Raw genomic sequence first — 16,530 nt, forward strand, 5'->3', positions numbered from 1 at the left:
TAAACCGATTAATATTTTGCAGACAATCCAAGGCGGTAGTAATCTGTTGACGCCTCCTATTTCTCCTATTGTCATGAATCCGATGAGATCCAGTGTCATTAACCAACCAATCTCGTATGTGTCCCAGCCATCTCTTGTAGCCCCATCATATCCATACCTAGGTGAGTAATTTTCTCTCTACATCTCAAAGTGTTGGTAATATTTCGAAATCCTACTTTTTAAATCGGTTTCATGCATATTCATATATTATTTTAACTAGCGTCCATATTTATTTATTTATTTTTATTTAATATAAAAAAAACTTGAATTCTTCATCATACTTACGATAATTGACAGAGAAGTATATATTTTGTAACTTGAACTCATTATTTCTCCTGCGATATCTTAAAGGTATATTTTTTCAATGGGATTCTTAAATTCTTTTTTTTCATTCTACAATATAAAGTATACTGTTACATGCATTGAAAGGGACATAACCCCAGACTATTTAAACAAAACAAAACTAAGTTATGAAAAAAAAAATTTTCTGTATCAAATATCTTTCAAAAATTTTATTGATGTACGAAACTGTCATTTGTTTTTTTTTTTGTCAGGTCCACATGACTACCCATCATCAAACTACAACCTGAATGGATACACATCACCATATTCCAATAGTGCTTTCACCCATCCGGTCAACCCGTCGCCGTATTCAATCAAAAATGACTTGGACATTTTCAATCCATTTTCTGAATCGACTTTAAATGACGGTTACTTACGACCTTCTTATCAAACCCCACAGAACCAGGTTTTCCCGTCGTCAACTGTTCAGAGTCAGTCTGGGAGTGCTTTCAACGTAGTGCAGAGTAACCCATCCTACAATGGTCCATATTCAGTTGGAGGTACGATTTAGTAAAAATCGGAGATATTTTAGGGAACATATTGATTAGATCATTATTTGAAATTACATATAATGTATCATATGAAAAATGCTACTGACTACTTTTTAGTTCAATATTGAGCTATTGAGACAAAGAAATTCAACAAGCAAATCCTGGTACAATTCATTCTTTACTGATATCATGTTTTTGCGGGTGTTTCTAGAAAAGCAGAGGACGCTTACCCTACCGGTGCACCTGGTCCATGCTCCCAGTTTTTAGTGGAGTCCGAGTTGCTCATTTGCTTTTGTTACTTTGTATGTATGATTTTAGTTACTGTATGTTCTTTGTTATGTATGTCTGTTTTCCATGTCGGGTCGTTGTCTCTGGATTACATTCTTTTGATTACCGCTATAACCTTGTTTCCCTTGATTACTCTTTGCCTGCATTGGAATTTGAGAGAAAATAGTTTATTAAACCAAATTTTACCAATGACTTAATTATCTTTTCCTTTTCAGAATTCTTCAATTCATCCTATCAACAACCAGCCAAACCACTTGTCGAACATGTATCTGTCATTCAGTCTCGAAACCATTTCCCAAATGACATTGATCCATTAAATATACTGGATAAACCACGGAGACAAAATGACAGTAGTTATGGAAGTCCTGCAAGTTGTCATAGCCCACGACAATTACACAATGGTAGGTTACAATCCATACTATCAAGTTGTTATAGCCCACAACAATTACACAATGGTAGGTTATAATCCGTTGAAAATTACGTTTTATGATAATGTTGCGTTTTTTTTTTTTCAACCCAATTCTTGCCAATTTTGTATATTGTTAAATACTTAATAATTTTATTATTTTATGTTGCATTATTTTCGTCGTGATCGTGGTGTTGTTGTATTGTCTATATATCTAAATGAATGATTAACAACTCTTACAAGTTTTGTGTAATGTTGATATTAAGTGTGGGGGTGTTGTCAAACTCACAGTCGATATTCCTTTCTATATGTCGCAATTATTATCATTTTTTTTATTTCAGTTCACCAATCAGAGAATCTCGGAGATGACATTATTGGAATGGCTGTATCCGGTATGCTGGCAACAGACCATGAAATGGCACCACATTTCACGGACCCAGGGCCATTACCTTCAATAAATACTGTTTTCATGACATGACAAGCATTAAATGATATATGACCGAAAAGAAAGTAAACAGATGCTGTCTGAATGTTCATACAATATATTACAAATTATGCGAAACTTGTGTGTAGCATGGCATCTATTTAAACACTACATGTGAAGATGACAAACGTTCGATTTCAAGAAAATGAAAGCAATTGATGTTGTAATGACATCTGATACAGTATAGTGCAATTATAGTGCTACATATACAAAAGATATGATGCTGTGATATGGGATATTTGTTTGCCAAGAATAAACGGACAACCGAATAGTAACTTGTAAATATCTGATTCATATGCAATGACAATTTGTGCAAAACATATATTGCAATCTCAGTAGATTTAGTGTTTTAGTATTTAGAAATTTTGTTATTGAATATTCGAAAGCAATATGATCTGATGTGACCAAAGAATATCAGTACGTCTTTAATTTTATCGGTTTGTATTTTTGGATTAAAATGCAAACTCTTTATTTTCACCTTTATAATTCAAAATCAACTTTTAATGTTTACTATGTGAAAACAAGTGTTTGCAGAAGTTTTTTTCCTTTTTCTGTAATTGTTAAAAGAGTTGTGAATACCACAAATATTATCTGATGTCTACCCCCTTTAGTCATGCATTTGTATTGAATGTTTCTTTCTGCGCTTCACTTTGAGCAACTAGCATGATCCATGAAAATCTCACAAAACCATACTGTTTTTTTTCTCATTTAAGGTGTAGGACCTGATTTATTTGAAACTATACTCGGCAATTTAACTAATGTATTTGTTATTATATGCACCATTATTTGATCTGACATTTTTCTAGCATTGATATCAGCTGTTTGAGCTGGAAAATGATCTGAGTTTGGAGTTAGAATTTTACCATTATATAGTTTAGATAGCTTAATTATTGTAGTGTAGTGACACTTTAATGGTATTGCACAAAATGACGTGAATTTACTTGCCATATTTTATCAAAAGCAATTATTGCAATTTCATTGTTATTTGTTGTTAGTTTGAATTGTCTTTATGCATATTGTGAGCTTATTTAATGTTCTGTTGATAAAAAGAAGGAAAGATTTACAGGGTTGATTCAAAGGGTAATACACATGTAGTAGGTAGTTTTGTATGGGTTTAGATTGAAAACAATTCACAGAAATGTTCATTCATTTATTTTTTAAATAATAAAAATGTACTTGCAAATTTAAAAACAATCTCACTGTGCAGCTTTTTCACAATTTTTTTTGCAAACAAAAAACACAAAAAATCCCTAATGGAAGAAGCTTTTTCAAGAAAGCTCATCTTTGGAGCACAGTGAATAGTTAAGATGGGAAAATGTTAGTGAACCTTAAACTAAAGTATAAGTTACAATAGCATGTTTTAAGATCGCTCAATTGGTATCTTAACTTCATAACCTTTTTCTACATACAACGGGGGTTCATCTGAAAAATGGGTGCTAGGGCATTATTTGCCTTTTTTGTCAATTTAACACCTTATTAAATTAAATTAAATTAATTAAATTAAAATGGGGTGCCACCTCCCTCCTTGGACCCCCCTCTGGATCCGCCACTGAACCGTATTATATATTGAAATGTAATTGCCATGAAATTGAATCAAAGCCAAAAACTGTGGAAGTACTTTAATTGATGGCCACCAATTCTCATGGTTAGGCAAGAAATGTTAGTTCTAGATTCTTCGCGTAAATTGTGGGTTAAACAACTCCATCATGCAAATGACAGTAATTGCCTTTGTGTTGGGAACTAAACTTTCGAAAACCATGACAATTGGTACCCCCAAACCAATGATTCTTTCACAGTATTAATTTCTATCGATGGCATCATACTTTTCCTCCTCTTCGCCTTTTAACGTTTTGCAATCTGCTTAGAGTATATGTATGTTGAATTTGTTTGTTGTGTTTTGTTGTGTTTTTTGTATTTGGTTAACTTTGTTTATGATTAATGACAATCATCACGAACAATACTTACATATAATTCATTTTTTAATATTCTATGATATGGAATAAATTTTTGACAGATATTTCCTTGATTAGTCTTTGACAGAAGTTAGTTGATAGTGTATTTCTTGAAAATTAATTTAGCCTTGCCTTTTATCGATACATTGTCTTTCGTCATTATCTATACCAACTCGCTGAAAACTGATCATAGTAAGACACTTTCCATATATTTGTATAAATTTACATGGGCAGAGTTTGAAAACAAAATGCACTTTTAAGACAAGTAATTGTTGCATACGATAATAAAATAAAAACTGACGGGACAAAAAAAACGAAAACAAAAATCTAAAACATATAAAAGCAGAAGAAAATAAAAAAAATAACACAAATATTATAGCAAGCCCATTTCCATAAAAACTGGAAGCCTTTAACATAATGTGCTGGTACTTCAAAGGATCATCAAAGGTATTACTCATTTTCTGTCCGATTTTTTAAGGTAGAGAAATAATGATACACTGTAGAGATATCCTAATAGCCGTTCATGATGAGGTGCGTACAAAAAAAGGAAACGTATTTAGTTAGAATATGGAACTATTACATGTACTTTTTAATACGGTTGGGATGCTCATGAAAAGGAGGCAAAAGCTTTCTAAAACCTCTGGAGGTACCAGTTCCAACCTTTGTTGTGGAAACAGAAATAGTCTGTTTTTCTTATATATTGCATTGCTCCTTTAATCCTAATCGTATTTTTTTCAAACGTTTACTTGATATATTCTTAAGGTTTCCGTTAAAATACCTAAACAATATGCTAAAGCGTTTCTCCCTTCTTTTTTTATTTGAGCTTTGTGAGTGGATTTCGACGAACATCTTACTATACTGCTTATTATTCAAGTTTGGTCAAAACGGATTTAAAACCAGGTGTGTAGTTTTTAATTCAGTGATTACCTTCGAATGTATTTCCGTGTTTTATTTTCTTCGTTTTGAACCATACGATACATAATTCACTTATGCACCGATATGAACATTTCATTACCTTCATTATCACAAAGATACTTCGCTACAATGAGAATCTGCATAAATAAACAAACTACTATCTGTAAGGGAATTTTATTTCAGCCTTCAATAAAAAGTTAAGCTCAGTATCTACAAATTAAATGTAACAAATTACTAGCGGTGCAATAAACCAAAAAGAAATGGAACATGGCCTGTTATATCTCCAATCAGAATATATCTCGGCTTTTTCGGACGATTCCACAAAAAGAGTCGAGGCATATTCAAATTGGGAGTGGCTGATGTTTTCCTCGTATAGCTCGAAACTGACGAAATCATACGAGTTAACGAAAACATAAGAAAATGTATTTTTATTTGCAAGATTAAAAATAACGGTACAGAAGCATGAGAATATCTTTGCAACTCAAAGCTTGTATGTCTACGTCTTTGTTAAAGTCAAAAAGTGTGAAATTGAACCATCGATAAAGAAACAAATTTACAAAAATAAATATTTAAAGCTGTTAATAAACGTTTCGTCACCCGATATGTTCAGATATAATTTACATATTTACAACTCATAAATAACAAATATACACACAACAAAATGAGACAAAGAGTCCAACAATAATGAACACGAAACAATGCATTTTCGTCATCAAAACTTGCATAATAGTCAAAAGTTGTGTACATTAAAGACATTTAAGCAAGCAGTTTAGTATCGAGTATATTTCGCCCTTTTAAGACTGCACTGGTTTTTCGCCGGAAATTCAAAAGTTTCGGTCGTCATTACCTCCACACGAATGTAATTACACGTAGTTTACGCATTTAAAAAAAATTACATTGAATATAGTATTCCAACTTAATTCCCTATCTCGTTTCATTTTTCCTCTTTTAATAACAAGATAAAGTAAAAAGCAGATGATGAACAAAGCTAAGCTATGAATTGCACGTCGACCATCTGCAATATTTGGCAGAAAGTATATACCCGCAGTAATATAATTTAAGAAAGACATGCGATATGCCGGATAGCATTAAGACATATTATAATCATGTGAATTAGAAAAAAAATATCACGTAAACAACAAGAAAACAGTAATAATTAACAATTTCGTGCGCATGGGATCAACAAACATTTAGACTGTTGTAAATTATTCATAGTTTAAAACAATTATAATATTTGCTGAGGTTACATTCATATTGCACAATCGGCTAACAATGAACTTAACAACTACACATTGAAAACAACAATAATGCTACGATAACAAATGCACGATGTATAAAATTATGTAAAGCTAAAGGGCTAACCTGTACACTAGTTCAACTAGACTTAAAACAAGTTTTAATCATTCTTCCAATAACGATATGTCAGGACAAACCGAGTTAGTCACAATTTTAAACATAAAATTGCACAGCCGACAACTGCGTTAATTTATGTTGAAGTATGATATAAGGTGATATTTGAAATAGTATATACGAAGTATCATGAGCCTAATATAGAGATTGAGATAGAAGACATAGAGTTGAATACAAGCACTGTGTTCATAATGCTAATCAAGTTTCAGGTTAAACTGAAAGGAGGTATTCATAGAAAATATATTTTCATTGGGTATATGGATACATTATCGAATGATATGGCAATTGTTGAGATATGTATGTATCAGTAAGGAATGATATAACAAATGATAAAAGTTGCAGGATAACATATGAATGATCATTGTAAATCTAATTATCTGCCACAACAGGCTTTCTTCTCCTCCGGCTTTTCATGTAACTGAAGTCCAACTGATTTAACTTCTAAATCTTCATTTGCTCGCATAAGTCTGGAAAAAGAAACATAAATATTAGATGCGACTGTTAAGTGATTATTTAAAACCATTTCTATTTCAAAATGTTTGATATGATACTTGCAATTCTTAAACACAGATATCAGTAATTGATGATTCGTAACGTTTTGAAAATTATTTTCCTGCACCTTGGAGAATAACCACTTACCAACTAACCTACTTGATATAAAGTCAGTGTCTTGTTTAAAGTTTTTTCATTTATGCATTTTATATGCATATTATGTTTCCTCCATAATGCTATTTGTTGTTTTTTGGTACATGTTCTTTTTCTATATGTGCGAGGTCCACTGAAATGCTTAACCTTATCTTGCCTTCCGTGAATTTATTGATAAAAAACAAAATATTGCTACTGAAGGCCGATGGTGACTTACCGTGTAAGCTCTGTAACTGCCTCTGTAATATTGGATCCGTCTTTAGCACTAGTCTCAATAAATAAAGCACTAACATCCTATAAATAGAAACAAAATAATAAAGAGTGTTGTCCATTCAATTATAACTCTTTTCTCTTTTCTTGGTTTAACAATTTCAAAAACAAACTTTAAATGTACAAAATGTGGATGATCTATCCTGCTATGCATGAAAAACATGAAAATTCTGAAGGTAAAAATATGATTTTGCTATATTTTGTTCCTTTAAAGTTTATTATATTTACCCTGGCAAGTCTATGACCATCGTCGCGAGTGACAACTTTTCGTCCTTGCTTTTCCGATTCTGTTCGCAAATCCGTCTTATTTCCAATTAACATGATTGGAATCTTTTTCTGAGCACCTTCCTGCAATATAACGAATATGTCAATGACAACAACCCCACCTGGATGAAAAATGTCAGCCTGAGGCCACCCATTGGCCTTCAATGAACGATGAGGAAACCCTCATACCACAAGGAAGGCTACAAATGGCCCCAAATCATCATCATACACAGGTACAGCGAAAAAGTTGCCACTTTGTTATTATGTTATTAGATATACTAATAAGATTTATGTTAGGTTGTTTATTCATAAAATTAAAAAAAACATTTACAGATACTACAGACACTGCTAAGTCAGCATCATATCTTGGAACTGGGATATGTTGCTATAAGATTGAAGTCGTCACTACAGAAGTTCCATGGTCGCCATCATGAACTCGTGGATCGTTATGGTGTATCCATCTGCACCATATGTTCTTTGTTGTGTATGTCTGTTTTCCATGTCTGGTCTTTTTCCCTGGATTACATTTTTTTTATTACCGCTATAACCTGGGTTCCCTTGATTACTCTTACAGTTTATTCAATATCAAAATGCTGAAATAAGTGATAAATCTATAAAAAATAATACCTCAATAGCCTCAACCCATTCTCTGATGCTAAGGAATGATCTTTCGTATGTGCAGTCATACAAAAGGAAAACACCATCAGCTCTTCGGAAATACGATTTGGCAATACTTCTAAATCTACAAGATAATTTATTTTGAAATCACTTCATTTTTTGTCATACAGTACAGTACATTTTTTAACATGTAGGTCATTAACAAGTGGTCAAAATGTATGAATGTAGGAACACTATTTGTTCAATGACCTGACATATCTATTTTTTCCGACAACAACAAACTTGCAATCAACTTAATCATTGCCTGAACACTTACGTAACATGATGCTGAATTGTTGCATTTAGATTTAAGCACACTGAGAACCCAAGATCAAACAAAACAATGTCGTATTACAAGATTTTATAGAAATCTGACAAAATTACAGGCTGATGGTATTTAAAATTTGGATTTAATCCAGTTAGTAATGACCAAGGTAGTTACCTTTCCTGACCAGCAGTGTCCCAAAGCTGTAATGCCACAGTTTTGTCATCGACATCAAGAATCTTTGTCTGAAAATCGACACCTGAAAAGTAGTGCATAAATCAGGTTAATGTTTTTTTTTTCAATAAACATAAAAAAGACGTTTATTATAATTATTGTTAATATTTAAAGCTTTAAAAACAGAAAGATTGCATTAGTTACTGTGGCACGAAGATTATGATTACTGCATTCTTTACTCTCTGTTATTCTGTATCATAACAACAGTCATAAAGCCAGTATTAATCATATTGTATGTACAACGAACTTTCCACAGTTCAATACTATTAACTCAAAAAAAATTCAAACGACACATGAATTGCCACCTAAATAAGAAATGCTGAAAAATATAGTACATCTACAAATCTACAAAAAACCTGTAGTGGTATACACTACTGATCCATTTGTAGATATCAACTATATGTTTAATTCACAACTGAATAAAAGTAAATTCTTAGGGTTTGTGGCTATTATTTTATGAGAAGGAGTTATCATGGGAACCAAGATTCTAGCGGTAATCAAAAGAATGTAATCCAGGGACAAAGACCAGACATGGAAAACAGACATACACAGCAAAGAATATCAAGTAACTGAAATAATACATACAAAGTAACAAAAGCAAAGTATCTAATACGCTTGAGAGATTATATTCTTACCTAACGTTGAGCTGAGGTTGCTAACAAATTTTCCTTTACACAGTCGCATTATGAAGCATGATTTTCCAACAGCAGCATCCCCAGCCAACACAATCTTGAACATTCTATCTGGATCTCTGCCTGATCCTCTCTGAAATATTATAATACAGACATTAAACCGAAAAAGATTTAGAAGTTTGTTGCAGCGAAAGTTCTGAAACACAACTGACAACATTTTATAGTATAATATACTGGAGAAAGAAATATTGCAAGAGATGCTTCAAAATTACCTCCTGTGATCCATTGCTAGTTTTTCTCATCAAACTATGTCTGTGAATAGCTGGTGATGATCTTCCTCCATGGTCTCTGTGTTCTCGATCGCTATCTCTACTTCTATTTTTTGACCTTGTTCTTGATCTACCACTACTTCCACTTCCTGTACTTAATCTTGAAGGGTCATATCGACGAAGTGGTTTATGAATTTGATCTAGTTCAGCCTCAGTTTCAATCTCATCATGAGAATCATGTTCCTGTATATAGAGAATTCATTGAATATAACCCAGAGTCACAATAAAATATTTCATAAACGTTGTTTCATAATTGTACTTCTTTTAAATGAAGAAAAAATAATCCTCAAATAAACCTAATTAATCGAAAAATTGATCTTGTTTTACGTTAAATTCAATCAATAGTCGTTTTTTGGAGAAACATAAAAAATAAATACATTCTAAAATATTATGATTTGCTTCAACAATCCGACATACCTCCACTTTTGGTACAAACGATTCCCTCCGATGCTTCTTGTGTGATTTTCTAAAGTCTTCATTTCTATCGAGACCTTCAGCATCGGTATCTTCATTGAGATCTCGTAGAGTAGAGTGCCCACTGTCTGCTTAACCAAGGTCAAAAAGCAACATTTAAACATTCTTAAAGATTGTACAACTTAAACTGATATGTTTAAAAATAAATACATTCTAAAATATTATGCTATAACCTTGGTTCCATTGATTACTCTCTAACCATAAAGATTGTATTACTCAATGTTAAAACACAGTAAACATCGTCAAAATAAAACATTGGTAAAAACAGAAGAGCCACTTAAAGCAAACACAAAAAATTCTCAAAACCTATAAAGTATGTTGTTTTATTCATGTCAGTACAACATTTAGTTGAAGTTTACAGCAAAGTTTACAACATACTGCAGCTAGCACAAACATAGAGTATTATCTGAAAGCTTATTAAGAATAAAATTCCATTCAGTAGGGATAAACTTCAATGTACTGCCACTTATAAAAATTTAATGTTAAACATCAAAAATTCATCTTGTATGTTAATTTGGTTCTTACCAATTTCATCCGGGTCATCTTCCTCACAAGTTTCGTCACGTGGTAGTCTTGCCCTGATAAGACGAGGTGATTGTTCGGGTAATGGAATGGCATTTACAGAAACGTTGTTACCCTGTAAATCCTCGGCCAGCGAGGGCGTAGGGCTGATATTCAATGATCTCACACTGCAAAATATATACAAATGTAAATACTCTTAATGGAACACTCAAATTAAAAGAGCATAAGAATGAAACAAAGACAAACACAGGAAAATTGACGTAAAACTACGAAAGATAATCTGTATTCTCTGATCCTGCAATCACAGCATTCAATGTCGCGGTATATTTGCAATAAAGGAAAAAACAGTTAAACGGAAAGATATTCAAAATTCGGAAGTGATGTAAGAAATATAGTACAAAGACGAAATACTAAATAGCAAGTAGAGAATCCTCAAAGAATTGAAAAATACAAATAAATATAATAGTAAAAGTTAGCGTAGCTCTTTTCCTTTTTATTCCCTAATAGCAATATTCAAGATATAAAATAAAAAAAAACAAAAATGACAGCATGACAAAAGCTATATGTGTATGATATATGCTAAATTAGCAGTAATATTATAAGATATAAGTTATGATAATAATACGGCGTTATGATATGTTTATGAAAACGTTAATGAATACTAAGTCAAATGCCTATACATCATGGATGTTTTACCTATTCAAATGATATTCAAAATATCTCTTCAAATATCTGAAAGAGTACAAAATTTTTTCCTAACCATATCTTCTGAAATACATTTACAATGGAAATCGTGACCGTCCGATTACAATTTTGAATGTGAAAATATTTGCTTGCACTAAATCGGTCATAGATCAAGATACCAAAGCTAAGGTTGGTTTTGATTTATGTAATTATGGTGATAATTATGGCTAAAAGAAATAGTTGTGAATATATTCATCATGTAAAAATAGCTAGGAAAGATGACGTAACATGCTTTGTTTTATTGAAACAAAACACTAATTATGATACAAAAGCCCCTCACTTTAGTAAAAGACGAGCTGATGTATCAAGGTCATGGGTTCATATCGATGCATTATATAAACTTACGATGGTGGTCCACTTCCCAGGTAGTCACTCATAACTGATCCACGTCTGTCTCCCATCAGTGAGCTTGGTAGAGACTATAATGAAGAAAACAATACTTTGTATAGTTTACATATTGTAGCATAAAAAAGTAAGAGTAGGTTTCAGAAAATTATATATGAATATAGACACAACACATTCATAGGTGTAACTTCAAAAGGGGCAATCTGTCTTTGATTGTTTTGGTATTTGCTTACATTTGTATTACATTTCCATAATAGAATAAGTGGCATAAAGTGGTAATAAAAGTTAGAGTCCGTGTAGAAAAAAAAACGTTTATCGAAACAAGTTGCTCGCATTAAAACTAATCAATTGTAAAAGCAGAACATTTAGTGTTAAATGCATCTGTTGGGCAATTCAACCAGGCCCAAATGTCCAAAACAAATACAATGCCTTGAGTGATCATTGGTTTACTTCAGAATATCTCCAGACCAAAATAATTGTTTCACCATGGTGCTACTTTAACACTTACTGTAGATGATAGCTGTCTCTTTGGTAAAGATCGTTGCTCAAATGATTCTATAAGATCATCATTATGGTCATGCAACTTTTTGTTGGCATCACTTGAATTCAAATTAACAATGTAAGATTACGACAATGGAACAATAATAAACAACCAAATACAGGAACAGGTAATCGGACTAAATGAGGAAACGATATTTTAAACCAGAGCGTAATAGTGAAACCTGTCATTGGTCATACATGTTCAGGATTTTGTTTTCGTTTCTATCAAATAATAAAAATGTGTAAATCTAACTAAATCAGTAATCAGTTTCAAAGAGACGCCAACATGCCAATTACAAACAAACACTGTTCAAAAACAGTAAATTGTGGCGGTGGAATTACAAAACACCATGCTAACAGGCAGTACTAAGTTATATTTACTGACATGCAATGTGTTCAATAACAGAAGCTATAGATGTATATAATTTATATAATTTAAGTTGCTTCAATAAAAAAAACGTTTACGAGTTTGCTTCAAACAGTCAACAATGATATGTCTGACAAAGTACGCTCATGCTAGAAACTGCAACAGTACATGGATGAACTGTTAATGTTTTAACTTTGCCTGTGAACGAACTACATTTGTACCATATACCGGTCAATAGCATTGATATTGCGAATTCTCATAAATATTTGTTACATTAAAATTAATTTTTGTATGTTCGTTGAACTTCAGACATTGATGATTCAACTTACTGTAACATGTGTAACTGCCGTGTTAAATTATCTTGTTCTTTTATTATATCCGCTACAGTTGCCTTCTCTCTGTAAAATATAATTGACAATTTGCCTTCCTTTTTTATAGGACACATAGCACTGCCATTATTCAACAATACTGTAGACCCATTTATTTTTACAATCGATTATGTTTTTACGATTTTTTGCATGGGGAAATGTTTGAAAGAGAGTTAGTCGAGGAAATAAATTTGGTGCCAAATAAAACTTATATCCTACTTTGCAAAAATGTGGTTTACAGTAATAGCTGTTTAAAAAATACGAACTTTTGTTGTAAACTTTATGAATTAAGTTCAGACAGATAATATGTGTATAATGAAGTCAAACATATATACAATTCATACATTAAAAAAATTGGTATTTGAGAGTCAAGATAATTGTTCTTTTTATGTAAAAACGATCTATTGTTTAACTGTAGAAATATTTTTTATCGAAAAGAAATTTTTAATACACAAATACATGCGTATTATAAACACCATCAATGCTGGACATCAGGTGTATCATGTTCAAGATACAGACACATGTGTGTAAATAACAAAAATGAATTACAAGAAAAGCATAGGTTATTAACCTTATCGGTGTTCCTTTTGTTGCTAAAATAGTTTTTATTGTTTGTTTTCGTTTCTCAACAATTGTATGTTTTATTAATCTTTGCGCCTATTTTCTTGTCGCTGTTGTTGCTTTTATTTTAGTTTTGACTGTAATTTTAGTTGTAGTTTCTCAATGCTGATTTCATTCTAAAAAATGACTTACTGGTGTAATTCCCTAACTTTCTCGTTATATTGTTGTTTATACGTTGATAATTCAGTCCTGACTACAGCCATATTTGTCTTACAATCTGTCAGCTCACTTTTCAATTGTCTATTCTGAACTTCTATATCATTTAATGTCTTTTGTAATTTTAACAACTGTTCTTCCATTTCTTTGTTTTCCTTCCCCAATCCCTCCTAGAAGACATGAAAAAGACAAAAGTTTGAAACAGTTTGGAAGTCATGAATGTTGCACAAAAAAAATAAAATGAAGGCCTTTGCAGATTTTCCAATCTGTTATTAGCATCTCATTAGATGTATTGTTTGTTTTTCATACTTAGAAACAGAGAATTAGTCAAATGTTAGGTGCAAAAGTCTAAACATGGCGAGGTTATATACCGCTAAGGGTTTGTCTTCCTAGTATTTTTAACTTTAGAATTTAAAAATACATGAGAAAACAAATGTTTGCCTCCGTCAATTTTCTTTGAAACGCAAATTGGTGAGATCACGTGATCGTGATACTGGTGCAACGTTCATGAAATTAACACAGATATAAACTACTGATAACAATATGTTAAATGTTGTGGTAACTTAAAGAGCAGTTTTATATGCAATGAAATCTATATTTTAACATGTGTATGTTTTCAAGGTTGAATTATGCAATATTGCTATGCAAACTTTCCGCTTAAATCAATGAAAACTAGAACAAGGTCAATTATTTACAAACTGTTGCAAATAATTAGAATACTAATTGCCTTTTTCACCTGTTGCATGACATTGTAATTTTGCTGACACGCTAACAATTCGGTTTCCAGTTCTTTCTTAAGTTGTGCTTTCTCCTGTTGCACCTTTTGTTGTTCCTGTAATGAATGAACTATTGCATTAGTTATGTCATTTAAAATTTCAATTCAGAACGTTAGCAAAAGTGGAAGAAAGAGATCAGAGTGACATATATACAACATGCTATGCATGTAAACAGACCCACATAAAATTTAAATTTGATTTTAAAGATAACAGACATCATTGATTCAAAATAAAATTGATAGAAAACGGAAAAGTTTTGTTGTGGCTTTGCTTTCAACGTTAGTATTATTCGATGCATAATTATTTTTTTGCTAAAAAAACTTCAATTAGACTTCGAAAATTTTAAGAATGAAACGAATACACACGCCACAATTATATATACAAAAATAAGTACTAATTCTCAAAATCTTAAGCATAGCTTTTAGGTATGGTCTTGATATTATATTGCGAATGAAGTAAAAACTCTACTGAATACGAAAGCTTTTGACACATTTGAAATAAGTTACTGTATTGAAATACTATCAGTTTATAACAGTAACTACAATAAAGCCATTGTGCAGCTTGTACACCCCGTTTCTATAAAGGTTGTCTTCTTTTATGAGCAACTCCGTAGGTGTTTCTAGAAAAGCAGAGGACGCTTACCCTACCGGTACACCTGATCCATGCTCCCAGTTTTTAGTAGAGTCCGAGTTGCTCATTTGCTTTTGTTACTTTGTATGTATGATTTTAGTTACTTTATGTTCTTTGTTGTGTATGTCTGTTTTCGATGTCTGGTCTTTGTCCCTGGATTACATTCTTTTGATTACCGCTATAACCTTGGTTCCCTTGATTACTCGTTTGTCCTTGTAAGTCTTGATAAATGTAACAAACATATGGTTCTTTGTCATAGAGCAGTACGATACCGTTATAGCACTGAAACATATTGTTCCATTGTCCAACACCCACAGGTATATAACCAATCATAACGGTATTGAGCTGGTAGTATATATATGGTAAACATGATGGCTATGATGTGAGAGTGTATCAGGGGTAATAGGCTGACATACTACAGAATATGACAAAAGAAATCTCTGTATTAAAGCTCATTCGAAAAAAGAAATCAATTGAAAGAGTAATAAAGGGAACCAAGATTCTAGCGTTAATCAAGAGAATGTAATCCAGGGATAAATACCGGGCATGGAAAACAGACACACACAACAAAGAACATACTATAACCAAAATAATACATACAAAGTAACAAAAGTAAATGAACAATTCGGATTCCACTAAAAACTGGGAGTATGGACCAGGTGCACCGGTAGGGTAAGCGCCCTCTGCTTTTCTAGAAACACCTACCAGAAGAAGCCTATTTGTTAGAGTTTTAGCGCGATACAAAAAGTCTGCGTAGTTTCGGCAAGTTCTGGCATAACCTATGAGTTGTGATATGAACGCTCCATACGCAGATGCCGAAGGGATGTTGCCACAGATGAAAGCAAAGTTGACAATTCTGAATTAAAAGTCATCACGTTTGTCGTTAAGTCGTCAATAGTTTTCCTTTACCATCGATTTTGACAAGAATTGAATACATGTTGACGGATATATAAAGTAAAACCTATCTTACAAAAAACAAAATTTTTTTGAAATAAGGGTTTTTTACTAATCATTTTGAACAAATGCATGTACAAATCGAAGTCAAGTTACTAAATGCATGCAGTTCTATAAATCTGTTACAGACAATTTATAAACTCCGGTATTTCATTAAATGACGTTTTTCCTTTTTATTTTGTAGATTGTCTGAAAAAAAAAAACGAAGACACATTACACAATGTATGAAAATATCTAAAAAAAAAACTATCGAATTCTGTTATTTCTTTAAATTTGTTACAGGCAATTAACATATTCAGGCGTTTTGTAAAATGGGGAGGGATTCGTAGTTTTTGTTAACTGTCTCAGGAAATGGGGAGGGATTCGTAGTTTTTGTTAACTGTCTCAGGAAATGGGGAGGGATTCGTAGT

General features: G+C 32.2%; 2 protein-coding genes across 11 annotated transcripts in view; one reads left to right on the top strand and one right to left on the bottom strand.

Moving 5' to 3' along the window:
* The window catches only part of LOC148609559 (DNA-binding protein RFX6-like), a 40,670-nt gene extending 36,603 nt beyond the window's left edge, over positions 1–4,067 (top strand). For 2 of the 4 annotated variants that reach the window (XM_088540733.1, XM_088540734.1), the window contains exons 17-20: positions 23–161; positions 594–881; positions 1,376–1,615; positions 1,908–4,067. In XM_088540733.1, the coding sequence (XP_088396859.1) occupies positions 23–161; positions 594–881; positions 1,376–1,615; positions 1,908–2,044 (804 nt within the window). In that variant the 3' untranslated portion in view covers positions 2,045–4,067. The remainder of the gene's footprint in view (positions 1–22; positions 162–593; positions 882–1,375; positions 1,616–1,907) is intronic. The other 2 variants (XM_088540735.1, XM_088540736.1) reach the window with 1 other exon arrangement.
* Positions 4,068–5,075: 1,008 nt separating this feature from the next.
* LOC148609560 (ras and EF-hand domain-containing protein-like) overlaps positions 5,076–16,530 on the bottom strand; it is a 32,583-nt gene continuing 21,128 nt past the window's right edge. For 3 of the 7 annotated variants that reach the window (XM_088596451.1, XM_088596450.1, XM_088596454.1), the window contains 14 exons: positions 14,488–14,592; positions 13,737–13,930; positions 12,945–13,013; positions 12,217–12,307; positions 11,709–11,782; positions 10,623–10,786; positions 10,041–10,168; positions 9,567–9,806; positions 9,298–9,427; positions 8,606–8,687; positions 8,134–8,248; positions 7,471–7,590; positions 7,190–7,266; positions 5,076–6,794 (listed from right to left, as the gene is read on the bottom strand). In XM_088596451.1, the coding sequence (XP_088452577.1) occupies positions 6,701–6,794; positions 7,190–7,266; positions 7,471–7,590; positions 8,134–8,248; positions 8,606–8,687; positions 9,298–9,427; positions 9,567–9,806; positions 10,041–10,168; positions 10,623–10,786; positions 11,709–11,782; positions 12,217–12,307; positions 12,945–13,013; positions 13,737–13,930; positions 14,488–14,592 (1,683 nt within the window). In that variant the 3' untranslated portion in view covers positions 5,076–6,700. The remainder of the gene's footprint in view (positions 6,795–7,189; positions 7,267–7,470; positions 7,591–8,133; positions 8,249–8,605; positions 8,688–9,297; positions 9,428–9,566; positions 9,807–10,040; positions 10,169–10,622; positions 10,787–11,708; positions 11,783–12,216; positions 12,308–12,944; positions 13,014–13,736; positions 13,931–14,487; positions 14,593–16,530) is intronic. The other 4 variants (XM_088596452.1, XM_088596456.1, XM_088596455.1 and 1 more) reach the window with 3 other exon arrangements.

This window comes from Perna viridis, chromosome 8 (genome assembly GCF_037379345.1).
Source record: "Perna viridis isolate PV_CMFRI_1.1 ecotype Kerala chromosome 8, ASM3737934v1, whole genome shotgun sequence".
NCBI classification, from domain to species: domain Eukaryota; kingdom Metazoa; phylum Mollusca; class Bivalvia; order Mytilida; family Mytilidae; genus Perna; species Perna viridis.